Source organism: Danio rerio, chromosome 13 (genome assembly GCF_049306965.1).
Source record: "Danio rerio strain Tuebingen ecotype United States chromosome 13, GRCz12tu, whole genome shotgun sequence".
NCBI classification, from domain to species: Eukaryota; Metazoa; Chordata; class Actinopteri; order Cypriniformes; family Danionidae; genus Danio; species Danio rerio.
This window is the reverse complement of record NC_133188.1, coordinates 36,948,195-36,969,198: the sequence shown is the minus strand read 5'-3', so window position 1 is coordinate 36,969,198 and position 21,004 is coordinate 36,948,195. Positions and strand designations below refer to the sequence as shown.

Below are 21,004 nucleotides of genomic sequence, written 5' to 3'. Positions count from 1 at the left end.
TTACTATATCAGTGTGTGTGTGTGTGTGTACTATTCAACTTACATAATTTATTTCATATACTACAGTATATAGTATAGGGAAATATGTGATTTAGGACACTCTGCATGTAAGAAGACCTCAGACACACTTGATCAAAATCAGGATGACTAATCAACAAGAAAACCTTAAACTAACTACAAAACAGACAGGAGACTGGAAAAAGAAAACTATGGTGGACAAAAGTCCAAACAGACAGAGAATGTGACATTTGTAAAATATTATTGTTCTGCATAATTGATTTAATTGTGTTTAAAGATCATTTAAACATCCTTGTTTTATTATTTCTGTGAGAGCAAAGCTAATTTTTCTGCATCATTACTCTAATCGTCAGTGTCACAACACTTTTTTCTTAGCATCAATGTTGAAAATAGAGCTGCTTCATATTTTTGTGATTTTTCAGGATTGTTTAATACATATAAAGGTCAATTTATTTGAGACAGAAATCTTCTGCGACATAAATATATTTACCTTCAGTTACGGTTAGTTTATTGCATCCTTGCTGTATAAATTATTAGTCTACGGTAACATTTTATTTTAACGGTCCATTTAAGTATTAGTAGACTGTCTGCTTAATATCTGTTGATACTGCTGCTAAACAAACATTTAACTGCCTATAAAAAACTTTGCAAGTCAACTTACACAACTCTAACCTCAACCTAACAGTCTTATACTTATAATCTAATGAGAATTAGTAGACATGTAGATGTAATATAACTTAAATTTAAGAAAACGGACCATCAAAATGAAGCGTGACCTAATGTTCTTATCATCCCCCAGTCTTTTAAATAGCAATGCCTTTTTTTATTTTATTCATAATTACATTTTCTATATAGACTTAAAATATTTGTACACATTTTTTATTTTCATTTATTCAGTTAATTGCATCTGTAGTTACTTAAAAGTATCACTTACCTTTGTCACACAGAAGTCCACCCCAATTTTTCTCACAGGTGCACGTCCAGGGTTTCACACAGGTCCCATGTTTACAACCTGGATACGGCAAACACTCATCACATAATGGGCCCTGCCATCCATACTTACACCTGTAATACAAACAGAGCATAAGTAAGTGTGTGTGTGTGTGTGTGTGTGTGTGTGTGTGTGTGTGTGTGTGTGTGTGTGTGTGTGTGTGTGTTTATACAAAAGCTTCTCTAAGCTAAATCTATACCTACGTACAGTTAAAGAGATTTTATTTTATTTTTTAAATATTTCCCAAATGATGTTTAACAAAGCAAGGAAACTTTCACAGTATGTCTGACAATATTTTTTCTTCTGGAGAAAGTCTTATTTGTTTTATTTCAGCTAGAATAAAAACATTTTAAAGTCAAAATTATTAGTTAATTTAAGCTATTTTTTTCTGATAGTCTACAGAACAAACCATCATTATACAATGACTTGCCTAATTACCCTAACCTGCCTAGTTAACCTAATTAACCTAGTTAAGCCTTTAAATGTCACTTGCATAAAAGAGTCTTGAAAAATATCCAGTAAAATTTTTATCTACTGTCATCATAGCAAAGATAAAATAAATCAGTTCTTAGAAATGAGTTCTTAAAACTATTGTTTAGAAATGTGTTGAAAAAAATCTTCTCTCCGTTAAACAGAAATTGGGGAAAAAATAAACAGGGAGTCGAATAATTCAGGGGGGCTAATAAGTCTAACTTCAACTGTATCTACATATGTATCTATCTGTTCATCTATCAACATAAAATGTTTTTCTGCGCTTCTGGTAGTGTCTCCCATTGCATATGTTCACTACACCGGTAACTCTAATGGATACAAGAGTGTAAACTTATTTCCAGTAGCAGACACAGGTCATGACCTCTGTCTGTTTCCTAATCTTTGACTGCAAAGAATTCCAGTCAGACAGCAGGTCAAAGGTCATTTCCACCTCGCATACTTTAAAAGATGGCTGAATTACAGCAAAGGAAAAGAATCATCGCTCAACAAAACAAGACAGCTTAGTGAACTTGCTAACGTGAAGGACTAACAGTAGCATGGATTCTTTGAAATGTTTGATGCATTGATTTTCTCTGTAGTATGTAATAAACCTAGAATTGAATTCTGAATATAGCCAGCCATTCATGAGGGCAGTGGAGCTAATATTATCATATTATCCTTCAGTTGTTTGCTCAGCTCATTCACTACTATTTAAAGCTGACATGCATGCCGTCAAATGTGTGTGATGTGTGTGTGGAACAATTTTACTCTAACGAACAGACTCATTCATCTCTTCAGGATCCATAACCTGAGATTAAAGAGAGAGAGAGAGAGAGAGAGAGAGAGAGAGAGAGAGAGCACTTACACACAGTCTCCTGGTGTTTCACAGCTTCCATGAAGCTCACTGCAGCCTTGCTTACAGATAGCTGAAAGACATGAATGAAATATGAATGAGCTTTATTACATTCTGATGCTCTCCATTCATTTAGACATGGTTATTTTGATTGTGATCACCAATTTATTGACATGACAGAGCTGTTGTATTGTTGATTAGACTGGACATTTAGGTATCAAAATTGTATCAAAAACTGAATGTATTAATAGTAAAAGAAAAACTAATTTCATATTAGTATTTTTGTTAGTATCAATGAGTTCCTTTTGTAGTTTTATTATAGTTTTAATTGGTATTGGTATTTTTGTTTTAATTTATTGTTGTTTTCTGTTTCATTTGAACTGATTTTGGGTGTCTGTCATTTTATTCTTGTCATTCTATCCATCCATTCATTTTCTTGTCGGCTTAGTCCCTTTATTAATCTGGGGTCGCCACAGCAGAATGAACCGCCAACATATCCAGCTAGTTTTTTACGCAGCGGATGCCCTTCCAGCCGCAACCCATCTCTGGGAAACATACACACACACTACAGACAATTTAGCCTACCCAATTCACCTGTACCACTTGTCTTTGGACTGTGGGGGAAACCGGAGCACCTGGAGGAAACCCACGCGAACGCAGGGAGAACATGCAAACTCCACACAGAAACACCAACTGAGCCAAGGTTCGAACCAGCGACCCAGCGACCTTCTTGCTGTGAGGAGACAGCACTACCTACTGCGCCACTGACTCGCCTCTAGTCATTCTAGTTAAACTGATATTATATTTTTCTCAATGAAAAAAAAAATATTTTGATGATTTGTTTTAGTTTACTATAATAACCCTGCCAACCTAATTTCACCAAGTAGGACATGTGGAATATCTTTACCATTTATGTTAAGTTTAGGTTTATGGTTAGGTTTATGCCCTTCTACATGACTGTTATTCAACTATTAATCCACTCTGATTTTGGGAATAATTTACAGCTATGGTTGGTTTTAGGGGTAGGGAATAGGTATGAATTACATTTTTGAACAACAAATATGTTCCAGGATCAACATGGATGTTAATCCAGGATCAAGTCCTACTTGGCGAAATCAAGATGTGCAGAATATCCTAATGCATTCTAATGAATCAGTTGTTGGCTTCTTAAAATGAACTTTTGTATATAAATTGCAACCACACACCTTTGTTTACCATCCCTGCCCAGGGTGACAACAACAGTCATTGCATCTATTTGCATGACATACATTTTAATGTCAGGAATGAAACCAAAATATGCATTATTCTTTTCTTGTACAAGGTGCAATCCAAATGAACAACAAGAACAGAAATAAAATGTAGGATGGGACTTTTTGTCCATCAGAAATTGATTGAATCGTGACAGATCTTGCAGAAAAAGCTCATATAGAATCAAAATAAGTCCAAAGACTTTAAACTAAAAAGAAAAACACCAAAATATTAGCTACTAGCATCTGCCCAGTTTAACGACTCAATAAACTTGATTGATTTATGAGCCAAGCCTAAACAACAAGCCTAAAGAAGTTTATAATAAGAGGGCTTGGCAACACTTGAAGAGCGCACTCTAAGATGCAGCCTTCCAAGTGTAAACCAAACATGACGCCTCTGTCACTCATGGTTTTTATATTGCAAAATATAACATGCGCTTTGTGTGGTAATATTAAATTGGTAAAAAAAAAATTGTGCACACCAAATGTTACTATGGGCGAGGCAGTGGCGCAGTAAGTAGTGCTGTCGCCTCACAGAAAGAAGGTCGCTGGTTCAAACCTCGGCTCAGTTGGCGTTTCTGTGTGGAGTTTGCATGTTCTCCCTGCCTTTGCGTGGGTTTCCTCCGGGTGCTCTGGTTTCCCCAAAGACATGTGGTACAGGTGAATTGGGTAGGCTAAATTGTCTGTAGTGTATGAGTGTGTGTGTGTAAATGTGTATGTGGATGTTTCCCAGAAATGGGTTGCGCCTGGAGGGGCATCCGCTGCGTAAAAACTTGCTGGATAAGTTGGTGGTTCATTCCGCTGTGGCGACCCCGGATTAATAAAGGGACTAAGCCGACAAGAAAATGAATGAAATTTCACTATGGTTAAAACACATTCAGTTGTGTACTTTTGAGTGTTAGCTATGTTCCATATACATTCTAGACAATAATTGAGTAAATACACTTGTATTTTAAAAACATTTGCCACTCCTGAAATTTGCAGTGTACATGGCCAAGATGTCATTGTGAGTTGGAAGTTCATGTTTCTGCTTTAAGATTACTAGATTACCTGTATAATGATCTAGATGCCTAGCTGACTACATCACATAACCTACAATTTCTGTCACTGCTTTTCAAAAGAATGAAAAAGTTGATTGAACACTAAGTATTTTTATTTTGAATAACTTTTAAACTTGTTATGGACGGCCTAACCGTGTTGCTTTCAATTTTATTATGAGCTGTTAGTTTAATTGATTGTTCGCTATACAATAACTTGCCTAATTACCCTAACCTGCCTAGTTAACCTAATTAACCCAGTTAAGCCTTTAAATGTCACTTTAAGCTGTATAGAAGTGTCTTGAAAAATATCTAGTCAAATATTAATTACTGTCATCATGGAAAAGATAAAATAAATCAGTTGTTAGAAATTAGTTATTAAAACTATTATGTTTAGAAATGTGTTGAAAAAAATCTTCTCTCCATTAAACAGAAATTGGGGAAAAAATAAACAGGGGTTCTAATAATTCTGACAACTGTACATGTACCAGTGTCAATATGCATGAGCTCATGGACACACTCACATACCTTGCTTGCAGTCTTGCCCTGTCCATCCCTCCATGCACTGCTGATTGCCAGACTGATCACACGTGTAATGACCAAAGTAATCATCCCTGGGCCGACACTGTTTGTTGCACTTGTTGCCGTAATAATGTCGGTCGCAGCGCACACGCACACTGTACTGGATGCTGGCTGTTCGGCCCTTGTGTTGAATGACCTGTCGCTCCTCTCCAGGGTTCATCTCTCCACGATTCACACTCCTCATAATCAACTGATCATCACCTGTGAAGAACACAAATGCATTGGTTAGTCATGTTGATTAATTGTTCACAAGCTGTCCTCCTGCTTCAGATGAGGCACTATAGACTAAAACAGCCTTTTTGTGCAGCTGTCAGTTTTTGAGATTTGGGGCTTTTTGCATCCAGGCTCATTGAAAAAAGGTGCCTCAGCTGATATTTTTGTTAAACATTTAATAAGTTGCTCCAGATGCCTTTTGTTGTATGTTTAGGTAGTAGTTGCCTTGTACCTTGCCTAAGCTCTCTTTTCGCCCCTCCACTCTCCCCTGACAGCCTTCACTAACACTGCATTTTTTTACCTTTCGAGCCTGAGCACACTTACGTCATCGATGATGCGACTGTTTAGGAAGAGAAGCACTCTCGCTCAGCACAGTGGACGTTGCTTCAGTTATATTGCTTTTTGCATTATTTTTAGTCGTTTGGAATTTAGTGACACAGTTAAATATTTTGTGTAACAGATCCACAAATTTTGATGCTCAGAAATTATGATAAAAGTCCTCGTGCTGCATATATTAGGAGGTTTGCTGAAGTTGCAGCTGACGTGCAGTGAGAGGTTTGCATGTTCATTGATAAATAAGAAAAATTATTTAATACAGTTAAAACAGTCCCTTAAAAGAGATGCCGCGTCATCAGTTTTGGGCTCAGCCGTGCTTTGCATTCACACTACCAGTGTACTGTGCCAAAGCCCAACTGAACCATGCTCTGGCACACAACTTCCTTTTGGGCCAAAGCCAGCAAACTGAACAACAGCTGTGCATGATCCAGAGCATTTACACTTGTCAAACGAACCGGAAAAAGTACCCGGGCATGGTTCGGATAGTCTAGTGTGAATGCACCCTCAGATGATACATACACTGGAGGGCAATGTCTACATTTTTGCGCATCTGGAATATATTACTCAGGGTAAATTATTTTATAAGGTATGTTGCTAAATAACCAGTCAGAGTGTTCTCTTTAACAGGCTTAATCAGGCCAACAAACTCTGGCATAAACCTGACAAGAGGCGACATGTGGGACACACAAAACCAACTAGCCAGATGCTGATTGCCGACTTGGTGTGTCCCGGTCTTAAACGCAACCAATAATGATTTTAAAGGCAAACGTAAGAAAAAACATTTGCCTGAGTCCTCTGCATCACAAGTGATCCCCAACCAGGCATGGGGAAAATACATTGAAATGTATTTTAAAATAAACGACCAAATACCTGAAATTTACATGTATCAAAATAAACTACAAAATACAGCAGCCACAGATGTACCGAAATAAAATACAGTATTTTGTATTTTGAAAATACTACAAAATATTTTACATGGGAGCATGACATTTCTTCACAAACTTTCAATCAATGGGCCTATTTGATCAATACTTTCCCCATTAAACTGACTTTCTCTTTCATTTTAGCATTCATTTTGTAAAACTGTCATACAGCAAGTCCTGTCTTAAAGATTATCTTTTTAATCACTGTAAAATCATGTAATGCAGATAATGAGTAGGAATATAGAACTACTGTATATAGTACTATATCTCTTCATATATCTCAAAATTGCGACCATCTCTTAACAGTCTTATTTAAAGGGTGATATAAGAAGAGATTGTGTTATTTTGTTTTACTTTTGTTCAATAAATGTAGTTTTTTGCAATTGAAACCTTTTTTATATGTAAACATAAAAAATTAAGAATGTGATACAAAAAAAAAGTTGCAGATCTTAATGTTATCAGTCAACTATAGTGACAAATATTTGTATTTTATTTTTTTACTCTATATTTACCGACTTGAACCACTGGTGACTTGAAACAAACGCACACGCACGCACACACGTACGCACGCTCGAACGCGCACAAACACACACACACACACACACACACACACACACACACACTTGTTTCAGACAGCTTGGGAGCCAGTAAGGAAATAATACAATCAGGAACAGACCAGGAAGTTTCCCCAAGAAAACACACACACACCCAAAGTCCCTCTCGAAAAGCGTAGAGAAACACTGTGACCTTGTGAACAAGCGCGGTCACAATGTAGGAGAGAGGGAAAGTCTGTATGTGTGGGTGTGTGGAGAAAACAGCATCTTTAAGAGCGAGAGAACACAACATCAACAATGATTCCAATCTAATCTGCGCTGCTCATGACGGTGGGTGTTGGCTTGAGATTCTCACATTGCAGCACTTTCCATTCCAAACCAGAAATTCACACCTGATTAAATTAGCAATATCATCATCTGGGGATTTGATGGGGATCCAGATAAGACTGAATTAGGGATCCCATGACCATCACACATCTAATCACTTACCTGAGACTCATTTGCATATTACGTTACAAAGTGTGGCAGATCAGTTTTCTTAAACATTTCTTTATTTACACTCTTTTTATCCACTTGTGTGACGTCACACGAAGAGGCTTCCGAGTCCAAGTGCTATATCAAACTGATCTACTCCCAAACAAAGCAAAGGAAAATTAGGTCATTTTAAAATTCTACACAAAATATACCCAGTCAATACAGTTATCTCACAATTTACTGATATAGCAGATACTTGTTCTTTCTGTCAGGAAAGTGAGGAAACTTTGACTCACAAAAGTTTTGGCTGGATTTACATAATTATTTAAATAAATCACAATCAATGAAACAACATGGGAAAAAATGCTTAAAGGGGCTAATAATTTTGACCTTAAAATGGTTCATAAAAAATTAAAAACTGTTTTTATTCTAGCCGAAATAAAACAAATAAGACTTTCTCCAGAAGAAAAAAAAATATTATCAGATATATTGTGAAAAATTCCTTGCTATGAATATCATGCTTCCAGTAAGTTAAGCTGAGGCTCGACCCAGCGACCTTCTTGCTGTGAGGCGACAGCACTACCTACTGTGCTATTGCATCGCCATTATTATTATTATTATTATTATTATTATTATTATTATTATTATTATATATCATAAAGTACTTGTTTGTTGATGTTTAATCGCAGAGCTTTTATTTTGGCACAACCTCTAGGAAGCTTTTTTGAAATGTGTTTTTTTTTCATTAATAGTTACAAAAACTATAAAAGTGTTTGCTTCATTATGAAATATGCATCAGATAAACAGATTGCATATTTATATGTACAATTATAATGCAATCTTTGTAATTGAATAGTCACACTAAACCGAATACATTAAAAATAATTGAAAAAGCCAGATAAACCTGTCGGATATCAAATCTGAGGAAGTCTGAGAGATCCAGCAATGTCATTCCTGACAGGTCGTTGTGTTTGACCGCTGGCCAAGGTGCTCGATAAATCGTCCTTCCCCACAGCCCACATCACCCCTCGCCCCATCTCAGTCCACTTGCTCTCTTCCTTAAATGGACACACCATTCCAGAAGTGGAACAAAAGCTTTGACATACTTTCCTACTTTCTGACTAAAAAAAGGAATTTGACACCTTCTTTTTCATATCAAATGTGCCATCCCCCCATTTGCTCTTGTCTCTTCCCCCTCTCTCACTCTCCCCCCACTTATGAATACATAAAAATCTAGTACTCATCTCCTAATTCATCTACAGCAATTAGTTATAAAAATACACACCAATCACTCACTCTCTATAAGCTGAAGCAGACACTTAGAGGCTGTTACTGGGTAGAGTCACTGTGTGTGTAAGTGTGTGTAAAAGTGTGTGTGTGTGTGTGTGAGAGAGAGAGAGAGAGAGAGATTCTGGCTTATCTTCAGCTCAAGAACACACTCGCGCACACATGAATAACAGTTCTAACTATCATACAGGTAAACTGATGAACTGAACTGCGATTAGTCATGTTAATCCGCATGCTCAAACATCACTGACTTCAGTTCTCTTTAACTCATAACTAGGGGTGTGAAATACTTGAGTAATTCTACTTGATTACTGTACTTAAGTATTATTTTGGGGGATGTGTACTTTACACAATTACAATTCAAACTGACTACTTGTGCATTAACTTGAGCGCATTTCTGAAGAAGAAAATCTTTTTGTTGCTTCTTACAATTTTAACCTAAAAAAACACTATATACCTGTATACATTTTATCTTACGCACATTAAATATGGTAAACAAGCAATCAGTTGTTTCACCATTGTTTCAGATTATGAAACAGCTATTGGGAAAAAAAATCAAAGAGACTACTTTTTCAGGTTTTTTCCTACTTTGTTTTTCTGGATTTATAGCCGTGTTTGAGTACAATGTAGGTGGCGCCATGTTTTCAGACATTTCCATTTCGCTTTTAGACAACACAATACTACACATCAGGATTTTGCAAAGTACGATGCGATCCTGGATTAACATACATGTTGATCCTGGAACATCATTTTTGTTCGAAAATATAATCTATACTTATTCCTTACCCCTGAACCCAACTACAACTGTAAGTTATTCCCAAAATCAGATGGGATTAAAAGTTGGATAACAATAATGTAATAGTGTATAAGCTTAAAGGTAAGCCTAAACTTAACTTTAACTGTAATTTATCCCTTAATTCTTATTGGCTGATTGGAATGTGATTCCAGGATCAACATAGATGTCAATCTAGGAACATGAAAGCAGGTTGGCGACACAATACCAATGTTTTAATGTTAGAAGTGTTAAAAAAATCTATATTTAGTCTAATAACTTTCAATCCCAAAAAAATGACATAATTTTGCCTTAAACTTTTGTATTTTCTCAACTTTTGATTGTTTGCAGTTACTTAAACTATTAGGTTTCGTAAACTTAAAGTTTTAAATTATTAGGACTAGTCAGCTCAACATACCCACAGGTTCATTCTGAGAACGTAGCCTTACATACGTTTCTGGAGATCGCGAGCTATGTAGCGTTTTGTCTTTAAAATGAACGCTACGGGGCGGCATGATGTCATTCCTTTTCTCGCTTAACAGCTGACTGCTTAGCTCCATGTGGACGGCTTTTCCACTGTGACCAGTTTGTCCAGAAATGCAGAGGGGAATTGACCGCGACAACGGGGTTCGAGTCTAGTGAAGAACAGTTGCAGAAAGCAGGAAAGACAAAAACAGAAATAAAAATTAGGCTGCCATAAGGGCATTTCGTTTTCTGGATTCCTTTTAAAAATACTGCGGTTGGGTTTAGGAAAAAGGTTGCCTGGGGGGATTGGTCAGTTGATCAGTCAGTCAGTCAGTGATTCAAACGCGGTTTGTGGTGGACTTACGTGAGAACAGCAGGTTCAAATGGAACTAGCGAGAGAAATTTTAGATCTGAAAAAGCATACACAGCGGCCCGAGGCGGATTCGCAAAAACAAAAACTGCAAAAAAGCGTAGCTACTGGGACGTATTTGGTGATTTCCAAAAATTGATATAGGGGTACTGTACATAATCAGAAAGATCCTGGGTTGGGACATACAATTGTAGGTTTAGCTAAATATAAAAATTTTAAGTTTTCTCAACTTCTGCTTTTTTTACAGTGTGCTCATAACAGCAGCTTTAGATATAAAAAAGGCAGATGATGGCTGCTGTTAGGCTTAAAAACAAAAGGATCTTTTCTTAGTTTCTGTTTTTTTCCTATTATTTTCTTTCTGTCTTATTATTCACATCTTTCCATTAGTCTGTCTCCAGTTTGCTCTGTTCCACTGCCTCCATCACAATGGGTGTGATTCGGCCCCCATCGCTGCAATGATAACAGATCACAAACAATAGACCAAATAGTCGTAAAAGGCCAGATTTTCCCTTTCTCTCTCCAACCTTTTCTTAATGTACCCCACCTTTCTTAACGTCCACTTCCCTTTCGAATTTTTTCCACTTTATTACCAGCTAACGATCTGCCAGCCAGCACTACAGAACAAGCGAAACAAAATAATGTCGCTTTCTCCGCCCCTTGACGATACATGAACAATGTGACCTGCTGGCCAGAACAACTGTTTAGAGTCCAAACGCAGAGCCGGACTTCCTGAAAGGTAAACAGCCTCGCAGGACCCTCTTCTCCAAGGGCTCCTGCCGCTACCTGATGCCTTGAAAACTGCAAAAACAGCTTCTTTACATCTAAAGCCAGATTTTTTTATTATTACTTTAACACCTGATTTATACCTGTGAGCTAATTCTGCAAGACACCCTTGAAGATAACGCCTGTAAAAGATAAAGGTAGATCTGACGCCATGATGATGAATTGATCTTTTGCTGACAGCAGATAAGTGTTTGGGTGTCAAGGATACACTCTTGAAGAGATATAAACAGAAACCAGCTGCTTTGATGAGGATTTCTATTTAAAAAATATGTCAATAAAGAGTTCAGGTGCAAAAGCCTTAAATGGCATAAGAGAGATTCACCCAAAATAACCTTGCAGTTGCACATGTCTCTGTCCAGTTATTTCACTTTAAATACAATGACAATAAACTATTCTGTCATAAAAGTGAAATTACTGAGCTCCATTTAGACTAATACCTTTTAGTTTTAAAACGGCGTTTTAGAACGAAAACGATCCGTGCCCACACTGGCGTTTCAGCTAGTGTTTCTAAACCAATCTCCATCAAGACTACATCGCTGAAAACGCACATCACGTGACCACACACACAGACTCTGGCATGTGCTGCTCCTGTTCATCAAGAATCTGCCGCTGGATCTAATCTGACTATTATTGCTAAACATGATATTAAATAATAATTAATAATAATAATAATAATAATAATAATAATAATGATTCCTTACATTTATATAGCGCTTTTCTGAAGACTCAAAGTGCTTTACACAAATAAAATCAATAATCTTGTCTATATCTAACAACATATTCCCCGACTTTGGTCTTTTGAATTTATTACTTGTTTTCACGTAACATGTTTTGGCTAAGCGCAAAGTTAATATATTAATGTAACCACGTACTTTGGTTCTGCACATTTGACTGATTGCCTGCCTTTATTTCCTATAATGTATAAACTTATTGTAAATTATACTTTTATAATGACCATTATTGATTATTAAAACTGATATTCAGCAAAAGAGGGTATGATTCGTATTTTTAATGAAAATGAAAGGAGGCAGTGATGTTGTAGGCTCCGTTTTGTTATAAATATCCACACAGTGAAGATGACAGTCATATGAATATATAGCGATATTTTTGGTGTCTGTTAAGTTGTTAATATTAAAATGAAAATAAGCAGTTCCTCATATCATGTTTTAATTTTATTGTTAAGACAGGAAAACAATGTAGCCAGGGTGATGTAAAGGAGGTTTTAAAGTACACTGTTCCCTTTGAAGATTCACCCAACGTGTCCTTGGGAGTTTCTTTTTCACTTTCCAAGTCTGAATTTACAAGGAGAGGATGCAAGTCTGAACTTTGTGTAGGCTACTTAATATTGAGAAAAAACAGGCGAATGTCTGCAGCCCCGCCTCCGTTTTCAGATGTCTCCGTTTTCCCCCATCCACATTAACATGGAGTAGCAACGTTTAAAAAAGAAAAAAAAACAGCCTCTTCGGCATTTTCAAAAAGCTTAGTTTTCGGCGCTCGAAAGCTAGTATTAGTATAAACTGGGCCTGAATCTTCACACAGGAGCCTGAGAAAAATGTGCATTTTAGAAGAAAACTTCATTTATTTGCATCTGTTTGCATTTGCTTTTGCATCTAAAGTCTTATTAATAATAATATTAGCATGCATTTTGTGTATTTAATAACTGAAAATAATACAAATATATGAAAAACTATATGAAAATTAAAAATATCATTTGAAAAATTTATATATGATATAATATGAAAAAGTTATTTCATACACTGTAAAAATGATTGTAGTTTAAATTTTAAAACACTAATGCTATGGAAAAAAATGTTAAATGATTATTGGAAATTTGGCAGTAAAATTATATTGAAAGCATTGATTTTAGAAGTGAACAGTAAAAGTAATCTAATAATTTACACTGAAAACCTGAGAACTGAACCTGCAAACTGAATCCTTTTTGTTCAAACAGTTTTGCTTCTTACTACATTTATCACTTATTTACATTTGATTTTTATCATCTATTGTTTAATGAATGTTTAACAAAAACTTTAAAAACTACACATACACTTTAAAAACATGATTAGTTGATTTGACTTTTAATAAGTGAGTAAACACTGCCTTAAAATGAATAAGTGTTGAAATATGTGTATAATTATAAAAAAAAGTTTGTAATTAAAAATGTCAACTTAATCATTCCAAGTTACAGTATAACAGGTTTACTCACTTTTTAAAGAAAAGTAACTGCTTTTTACAATATAGTAAAAATGCTAATCCATTTGCAAGTAGTAAAACAACCGCCTTCAAGGAATAACAACCCAGTTTAACGTAAACATTATTTCTACTCAGAACAGTAATTCACTGGCTCAAAACCTCCTGCCTTTGTATCAGTTGACGGTTCAGCATCTTCTCATCTGAGTGAACATTTATAATAAAAAAGCATGCAAACTTTCTCATAGTCAATCTATATAAGATTTGTCTCCATTTGAAACAAATGAACACCTTGCACAGAGTCAAATGACAATTGTCAGACAGAGTTGCCTATATGAATATACAGTATCATGGTCTTGTTAGTGCTGTGTGTATTTGTAAGAGAGTGTACAGCCCTTTGCTTTAAGATTAACTGGGAGTGGTGTATTTGTTTGTTTGTTTGTTTGTTTTCTTTTACACGTGTGTGTGAAGAATAGTAGCGTTGCAGCTGCTCAGACAATAATTAGCTCACAGACATGTGTGGAAAATAACGAGCAGCTCCAGTAATTAATGTCTTAACAAGGCAATGACCTCATGCTCTTTGTTTAGACCCAAACTTTCTCAAGGGACTTTAAACAAGACACGCTAAGTATAAACAGCCTTCATTTGCATGCTAAAACAACCTCGATGTCCCATTAAGGGCACTAGCATGCTAACAAACAGCCACACTAGATATTCATACACAAATAAACATAAACTAACCTTTGCAAATATGCAGATCTGATGTAAAATGTCTAGAGAGGTGTAAAGCGGTGCTTAGAAAAAGAGGGCTGTAGGAGCATGTGCACACACTTTCTACTACTTCTGAGTATAATAGATGTTTAAAAATAAAAATAAATTGACAGATAATTGATGGTGGGTATATCGGAGTAGGATTTGGTCTGTATGATGACATTTGCTCTTTTTATGTTTAAGCATTTTTGTGTACCGCTTTACACACTGTAAAAAGTCATTTGACCCACTGCCTTAAAAGTGATTTGCTGACTTGATTTTTTTAAAATTGAGTAAACATATTGTAACTTAACGCCTCACAGCAAGATGGTCGCTGGTTCGAGTCCCAGCTGGGCCAGTTGGCATTTCTGTGTGGAGTTTGCATGTTCTCCCCATGTTGGCATGGCCTCTTTGTTTCTTCCACAGTCCAAAGTCATAAGTGAATTGGATTAAATATAAATTGGCCATAGTGTATGAGTGTGTGTGTAAATGTGAGAGAGTATGGGTGTTTCCCAGTTCTGGGCTGCAGCTGGAAGTGCTTCAGCTGTGTAAAACATATGCCGGAATAGTTGGTGGTTCATTTCTCTGTGATGAACTCTGATAAATAAAGGACTAAGCCGAAGGAAAATGAAAATGTATTAATATTTTAACTTAGTACTGATAATCTAACTTAAATGTTATAATTATGCACACAATTCTTTTTTTATTTTAAAGCAATATTCATATTATTATATTAAGTAAAGTCAACTAATCGATTTAAAGGCAAGGGGTTTACTCTTTTTTTAAAGTCAATTAATTGCTTTTTAAACCTGTTTCTGCCTAATCCACAGATTCCAATCCTCCCCTCCAATTTCCTTAAACTGATTCCCCCCTCACCAGTTTTTACCCAAAAGCACATAACATAAGTGTACTTTCTAACACTTTGTTTGTTTAAGCCTTATGATGTGTTTCTTTCCTGTGTTTTGTTTCAGTTTCCTGATTGTTTCTATGTTTAACTGATTATGTTCAACTGTGCTAAAATACTAATTTGTAACTAAATAACAATTTGTAAATTAAGGAAATCTTCTACAATTGAAATGCTCTACTACTCTTTGTTTGAGTGCAAAATTAAATACGTCCTTAACTAACTAATTTCTTTAAAATAATCATACTGTTTTCCAGTGATGGGTTGCAGCTGGAAGGGCATTTGCTGCGTAAAACATGTGCTGGATAAGTTGGCAGTTCATTCTGCTGGCGACCCTAGATTAATAAAGGGACTAAGCCGAAAAGAAAATGAATAAATGAATGAATGAATAATCATACTGACCACAAACATTTGAATGCTATACAGTATATATTTGTTTCTTCAAGTAAATAATTTTTCAAACGCATTGAGCATGTTTTAGGGTTTATAGTGTTCATTGCTTCTAAATCATCAGCCAATGCGAAAAACATGAATTCCTTCATTAATGGTACATCCTGACAGATTCATTCTGTTTTATGGAGCAATGGACAACCACAGCAGTAGAAGAGGAAAACAGGACACATCTGTGTTAGTCAATACACACACATCAACATTTGCACCATGTGTCATATGTCCTGCACACTGTGTTTCCATACACATGTGTGGACCTACTACTTTCTGAACAAGAAAGTACAAAAAATGAGTCACAGATTTGCCACTGCAACTATAAAATCAGCAAAGCCCAAAATAAATCTGATTTTATTTATCAATTTTAAAATGTGGAAGATTGGCTGCATTAAAAAAAATGTTTGGCTTTGTCAATATGCAAATGTTCAGTTACTGATACAGTACCATAACATACACTGCACTTTTGAAAGATGTTCTATATGTAAAAATAATCACACAGTCTATCTTTAGACACCATACAACTTTTAAACAAGTATTATACTCATTTTCTTTTAGTAACATAGGTCAAACTAACCTGAATACTTAAACTTCAGCAGATCAGGGAGGATCTGTAAATAATAATGAATGATCGTTTCTGCAGAATTGTTTCTGCTGAAATCTGTGCATGCCAATTCTTCAACCCTGTGTGGTTGAAAGACATGTCAGATCACAGACATCCACCTCTGATCAACTGTTCTGTCCATCTGTTTTTTTATACATAAAAAAACAGCAATGGTCTGTTTCAAAACATGTAAAAATCTGTCTTACCTACAAAGAATTTAAAGGGCATGTTCACCCAAAAATGTAAATTTGCTGTTATATTACTCACACTTAGATCATCATTTAAAATGAAGATTACTTCTTTCTTTAGTAAAGCATTAAAGATTATTTTTAGATGAAACTTTGGTCCTTCATAAAATGCAAGATAATTGCTACTGCCACTCTGAGATTCAAAACACACACAGGCAAACAAAAGATCAAATTTCGGAGTTTTTTATCTGGAAATATTGATCTTAAATATCCATAATAGTTCTATAAAGCACTTCAGAGTCAAACAGACAACAACAAAAATATTCTGCATTAGTGTGCCCATACTTTCTTTAGTAAATAAATCTATATTATACATAGTCAAAGATCCAAAGTCAGAGTAAGCCAGCAGAAATCGTACTATGTGTGAATAGATGTGAAATTGCACAAGAGATGAGTAACAAGTACTGACTGCTTACAGAAATTTGCGGGCCAGTGCATCTATGTGTGTATGTGTGTGTGTGTGTGTGTGTGTGTGTGTGTGTGTGTGTGTGTGTGTGTGTGTGTGTGTGTGTGTGTGTGTGTGTGTGCTCCTCATTCTTTCACCAAATTTCCCAACAAATATAGCAATAACAGTCAATCTGATCTTGTGTGTACAATTTAGTCCCTCTGAGAAAAATAAATCATAAAGAATGCAGCATTTTGAAAATCTAAAACTGCTGAATAGTAGTTTTTTTAAGCAAAAGGTTGGTTTAGGGTTAAGAAGACAGAACAGACAGCCTGTACAATATAAAAATCCATGGGAAGTCCCTATAAAACATAAAACCCAACATGTGTGTGTACATGAATGTATGTTAAGGTGTTGGGAAGTCATTACTTACTACTCTCTGTAATTGTTTGATTGTCCCAGTCCCAAGCCTCCACGATGAGAGTATACGCTCTCTAGGAGAAAGAGAGATTGATATTGTTAAATAATATACAGTCATCCTCAGTCAAAGTCTGCTGAAGACAGTTTATCAGATACATTTGACAGATTTAACAATCTCTGCCGATTATAAAAGTTACAAATTCAAAATCCCTTTTAAAAGTGCATGTCCTCAAAGAACAAAATAAATCATGATATAAATAACATGATGTTCTATTTCCCAGTTTTGATGTCCTCATCTGGATAGTGTGTGACGTGTGTCTTTTTAACAGGATGCAAGTCATAACAGCAATGTGAATAACCTGGTTCCCACGCTCTGGTGACTGATTAGCTCAGTTATAAACCAGATGAAAGATGAGATGGGGCAAGGATGTTTGTATGAGCATGTATCAGGTCACTGCCGCAGTCAACAATTCATAAATGATTGTGTGATGTTTATGCATGCGCGCTTTTATTTTCTGAAACACATGCTTTAATGGTGTTCTTTAGTTCAGTGGTTCTCAAACTGTGGTACGCGGGCTTCCTCCTAGTGGTACGCGGAGGAATCGCTGAATAATGAAAGAAACAAGTAACACTTTTAATTCTTTAATGCGTAATATAACATTGATGTGATCAGCATTGGCTGTTTTGTAAAGCGTACGATCACAACGCTGTGCTTAGAGTGTTTATTTTAGTGCATTGTGTCATAAGCTGCTGAAAATCAGTTTCCGAAGTTTAAGAATTGATTCTGAAGCGTGATTTGACTGACATGAAAAGTAGCCAATCACAGTCGACCTTGTCTAGTTGCGTGAAACGTAAGGGCGGGACAAAGGCTTTCTGTGTTGCAGAGACAGAAAAAACAACTTAAAAACAAATGTTTTGTCGGAATAATGCTTCTCGGATGTTTTCACTACAGAGATGTCTAGCAGAGTAATTAAACCGCGGACTTATTTCCTGCCTATTTGATGATCTTCATACACGTTTCGCTCTCCGACAGCCAGTCGACTCGCCTCTGACCTGTCACTCCTCTAAACACAGTCTGAATTGCGGCGCGGGAATGGAGGTATTGCGCAATTACTCATTTCTGCAAATGTGGCGAGTGCTTTATTTTAACACGAGAGCGCATTCATGTACGCAAATCGCTAAAACAGATATGCAAGCTCTTAAATAGGCTTTTTTCAAATGAACTGCAAGTCCTCTCATGATCGCGTGTGTGCTCAGATAGAATACAATCGCGATCTTTCCACTATTAAAGTAGACATTATTTATCTTTGCTCCTTAACTAAATTTAGTCAAAAGTATTCAAAGTTATCAAATATTTGGAAATAGATTGATACATGATCGATGACAATGCTAATGGTCTTCTTATTTGGCTGTGTTGTGAAGTGAAACTTACTTTTAGCAAAGGTGGAACATTTTTATTTCTTTACCACAAAATAATTATGCTGGAAATGTTTCTGGATGAGGTATTTGTGTGATTTATACATTTAGCTGTATTCTGATCTGTCCTAAAGCATTACAGGTCAAAGCAATCCATTGTTAGCCTACTTATTGTTTATTTATCACAATTTACAATAAGGCTCTTAAAGCACTGCTTTGATAAATGTAGTGTCGTCATATTTCAAATACCTCAAGTAAAATGAAGTCATTTGTTTTATTTTTTTACTGACAGTGTACTTGTATTTTTTACATTTCTATTTTAGATTAAGATCAAGTGTAAAATAAAATCTACATGTGATGTACAGCTATTTAAGAAACAAATTTGCCATATTGTAAAGAAAATAGTGTAAAATATGTAAATAAAAGGCTAAATTTAAATCTTTTTACCATTTACTTTAATTTAACCTTTCAAAGCTTAAAAATATATTTTTTTAAAAAATGGGCAAAAAGTGTCTCTATGGCCTTAAAGATTATTTGGTAGTTTTACCAGTGCTATTGAAAAAGATTAATTGTCATGAAAGGAAAAATTGACTATACTTCCTTTGTTAGTGCAAATTATACATGTAGCTTTGGGATGTAAGCAATCAAACTATTAAATCAGGTTTACACTTAAAAAAAAAGTGATTTCATAATGAAAATCAGATTTTTTTTCAAAAATAACCAACTAGTACTTTTTAAAAGAGTAATTTGTACTTTTACCTAATATTAGTATTATTTACTAAAATCTTTGTTATTTTAGCAGCGTAATAGTATTTTTACTTGTGTACAAAAAAGATTTCACAAGCACTTAGTGCAGGTTTATTATATTATTAATATATGATTAATAAATATTATTATTAATGGTTTTTATTTGTATCTATTCCTATGCAATGTTTTATGGGTTGCTGAGAATACATTTCAGGTCTTCAATACATAGCATGTCAGTCTTGAAAAAAAAAATAGGTGCTGGAATCGATTTTCATTAGGCTGTGCCTGTGTGAACCCTGTCATATGTACATTTAACATTTATTTTAAGATTTGTCTGAAAGTGTAGGAATATGACATATAGCCTATATTTATAAGGTCCAAGCAGCATTTCCAGCTTTTGATGGATAGGCTACTTTGAATACTTTAGATTTAAGTACAGCAGTTTTCTTTTTACTTTTTAAGAACAGCGCCATTTTTTTATGAACTTTTAAAAGCACATTTTAACTAAAACTTTTTTTTTTTTTATCTGCAAGCAAAGTTAATGTTCAGACTATTTCAAATGTTTAAAGTGACTGACAATAACACATATTCTTACTAATAGGAAGTAATCTGCATCGTTTTAAAACTGTGCACACCTGTAGCTGCTTAATTTTGCTTACAACGCTATTTTTTAATACTGGTTAAAAATAGCGTCGTAAGGTGGTACTTGGAGAGACGATTTTTTTCTAAGGTGGTACTTGGTGAAAAAAGTTTGAGAACCACTGCTTTAGTTCATTCAATTCGTGGGAAAATATTCAGCGGACTTAAGTCAATGGCAGAATGACTTCAAAAGGTCCCTGAAGCAGCAGCTTTTTTACTGAGGTGAGCTCATCAGATGGGAGGGTCGTGTTCTTTCTCAAATGAGGGGTAAAGAGTTTCTCCCCTTTAATCTGAACCTGAGTGCTTTTAGGATTACAGGAATTGAACATTTTTGGAAATATCTGAAACATTAGAAGACTGAATAGAGTGTAATAAGCTTCTGTGTAGTTTAAAGAGTTTTTTTTTTCCTTTTAGTTTAAAAGGGTAGTCTAACCAAAGGGAAAATTCTTTCATTATTTACTCACTTTAAAGTTGCTCTGAACCTTAAATTTTGCCTTTTGTCGACCACAGAGAATTAAGGATTTTTCATATACGTGGGAAAACGAAGCAATTTATCAAGTGTAAAGCAAAAATTCCTACAGGTTTACAACTTTATGAGAGTAAGGGTGCTTTCACACCTGAGGTTCGGTTCATTTGGTCCGGACCAAAGGCAACAAATGACACACTGTAGCACTTTTCGTGGTTCTTTTTCAGACCACAATGATTGCTTTGGTCCGAACTAGTTGAAGAAAACCAAAATACAGTCCTGTGACAAAATCCACACCACTCATTGGCCAGATATTATTGAATGCATTTTGTAAACTGCTTTTCAATTGGTCAGAATTGGCATGTAGGAAAAATGCCAATGGAAATCCCGCAGGTAAACAAACCAGCAGACACAA

The 21,004-nt window shown here is 35.5% G+C and overlaps 1 protein-coding gene across 2 annotated transcripts in view; it reads right to left on the bottom strand.

Annotated features, from left to right (window-relative positions):
* Positions 1-21,004, bottom strand: part of jag2a (jagged canonical Notch ligand 2a) — a 68,721-nt gene that overhangs the window by 33,337 nt on the left and 14,380 nt on the right. For both annotated transcript variants that reach the window (XM_689725.10, XM_005156965.6), the window contains exons 3-6: positions 17,335-17,395; positions 5,146-5,400; positions 2,346-2,406; positions 953-1,083 (exon numbers count right to left, since the gene is read on the bottom strand). In XM_689725.10, coding sequence (XP_694817.5) covers positions 953-1,083; positions 2,346-2,406; positions 5,146-5,400; positions 17,335-17,395 — 508 coding nt within the window. The remainder of the gene's footprint in view (positions 1-952; positions 1,084-2,345; positions 2,407-5,145; positions 5,401-17,334; positions 17,396-21,004) is intronic.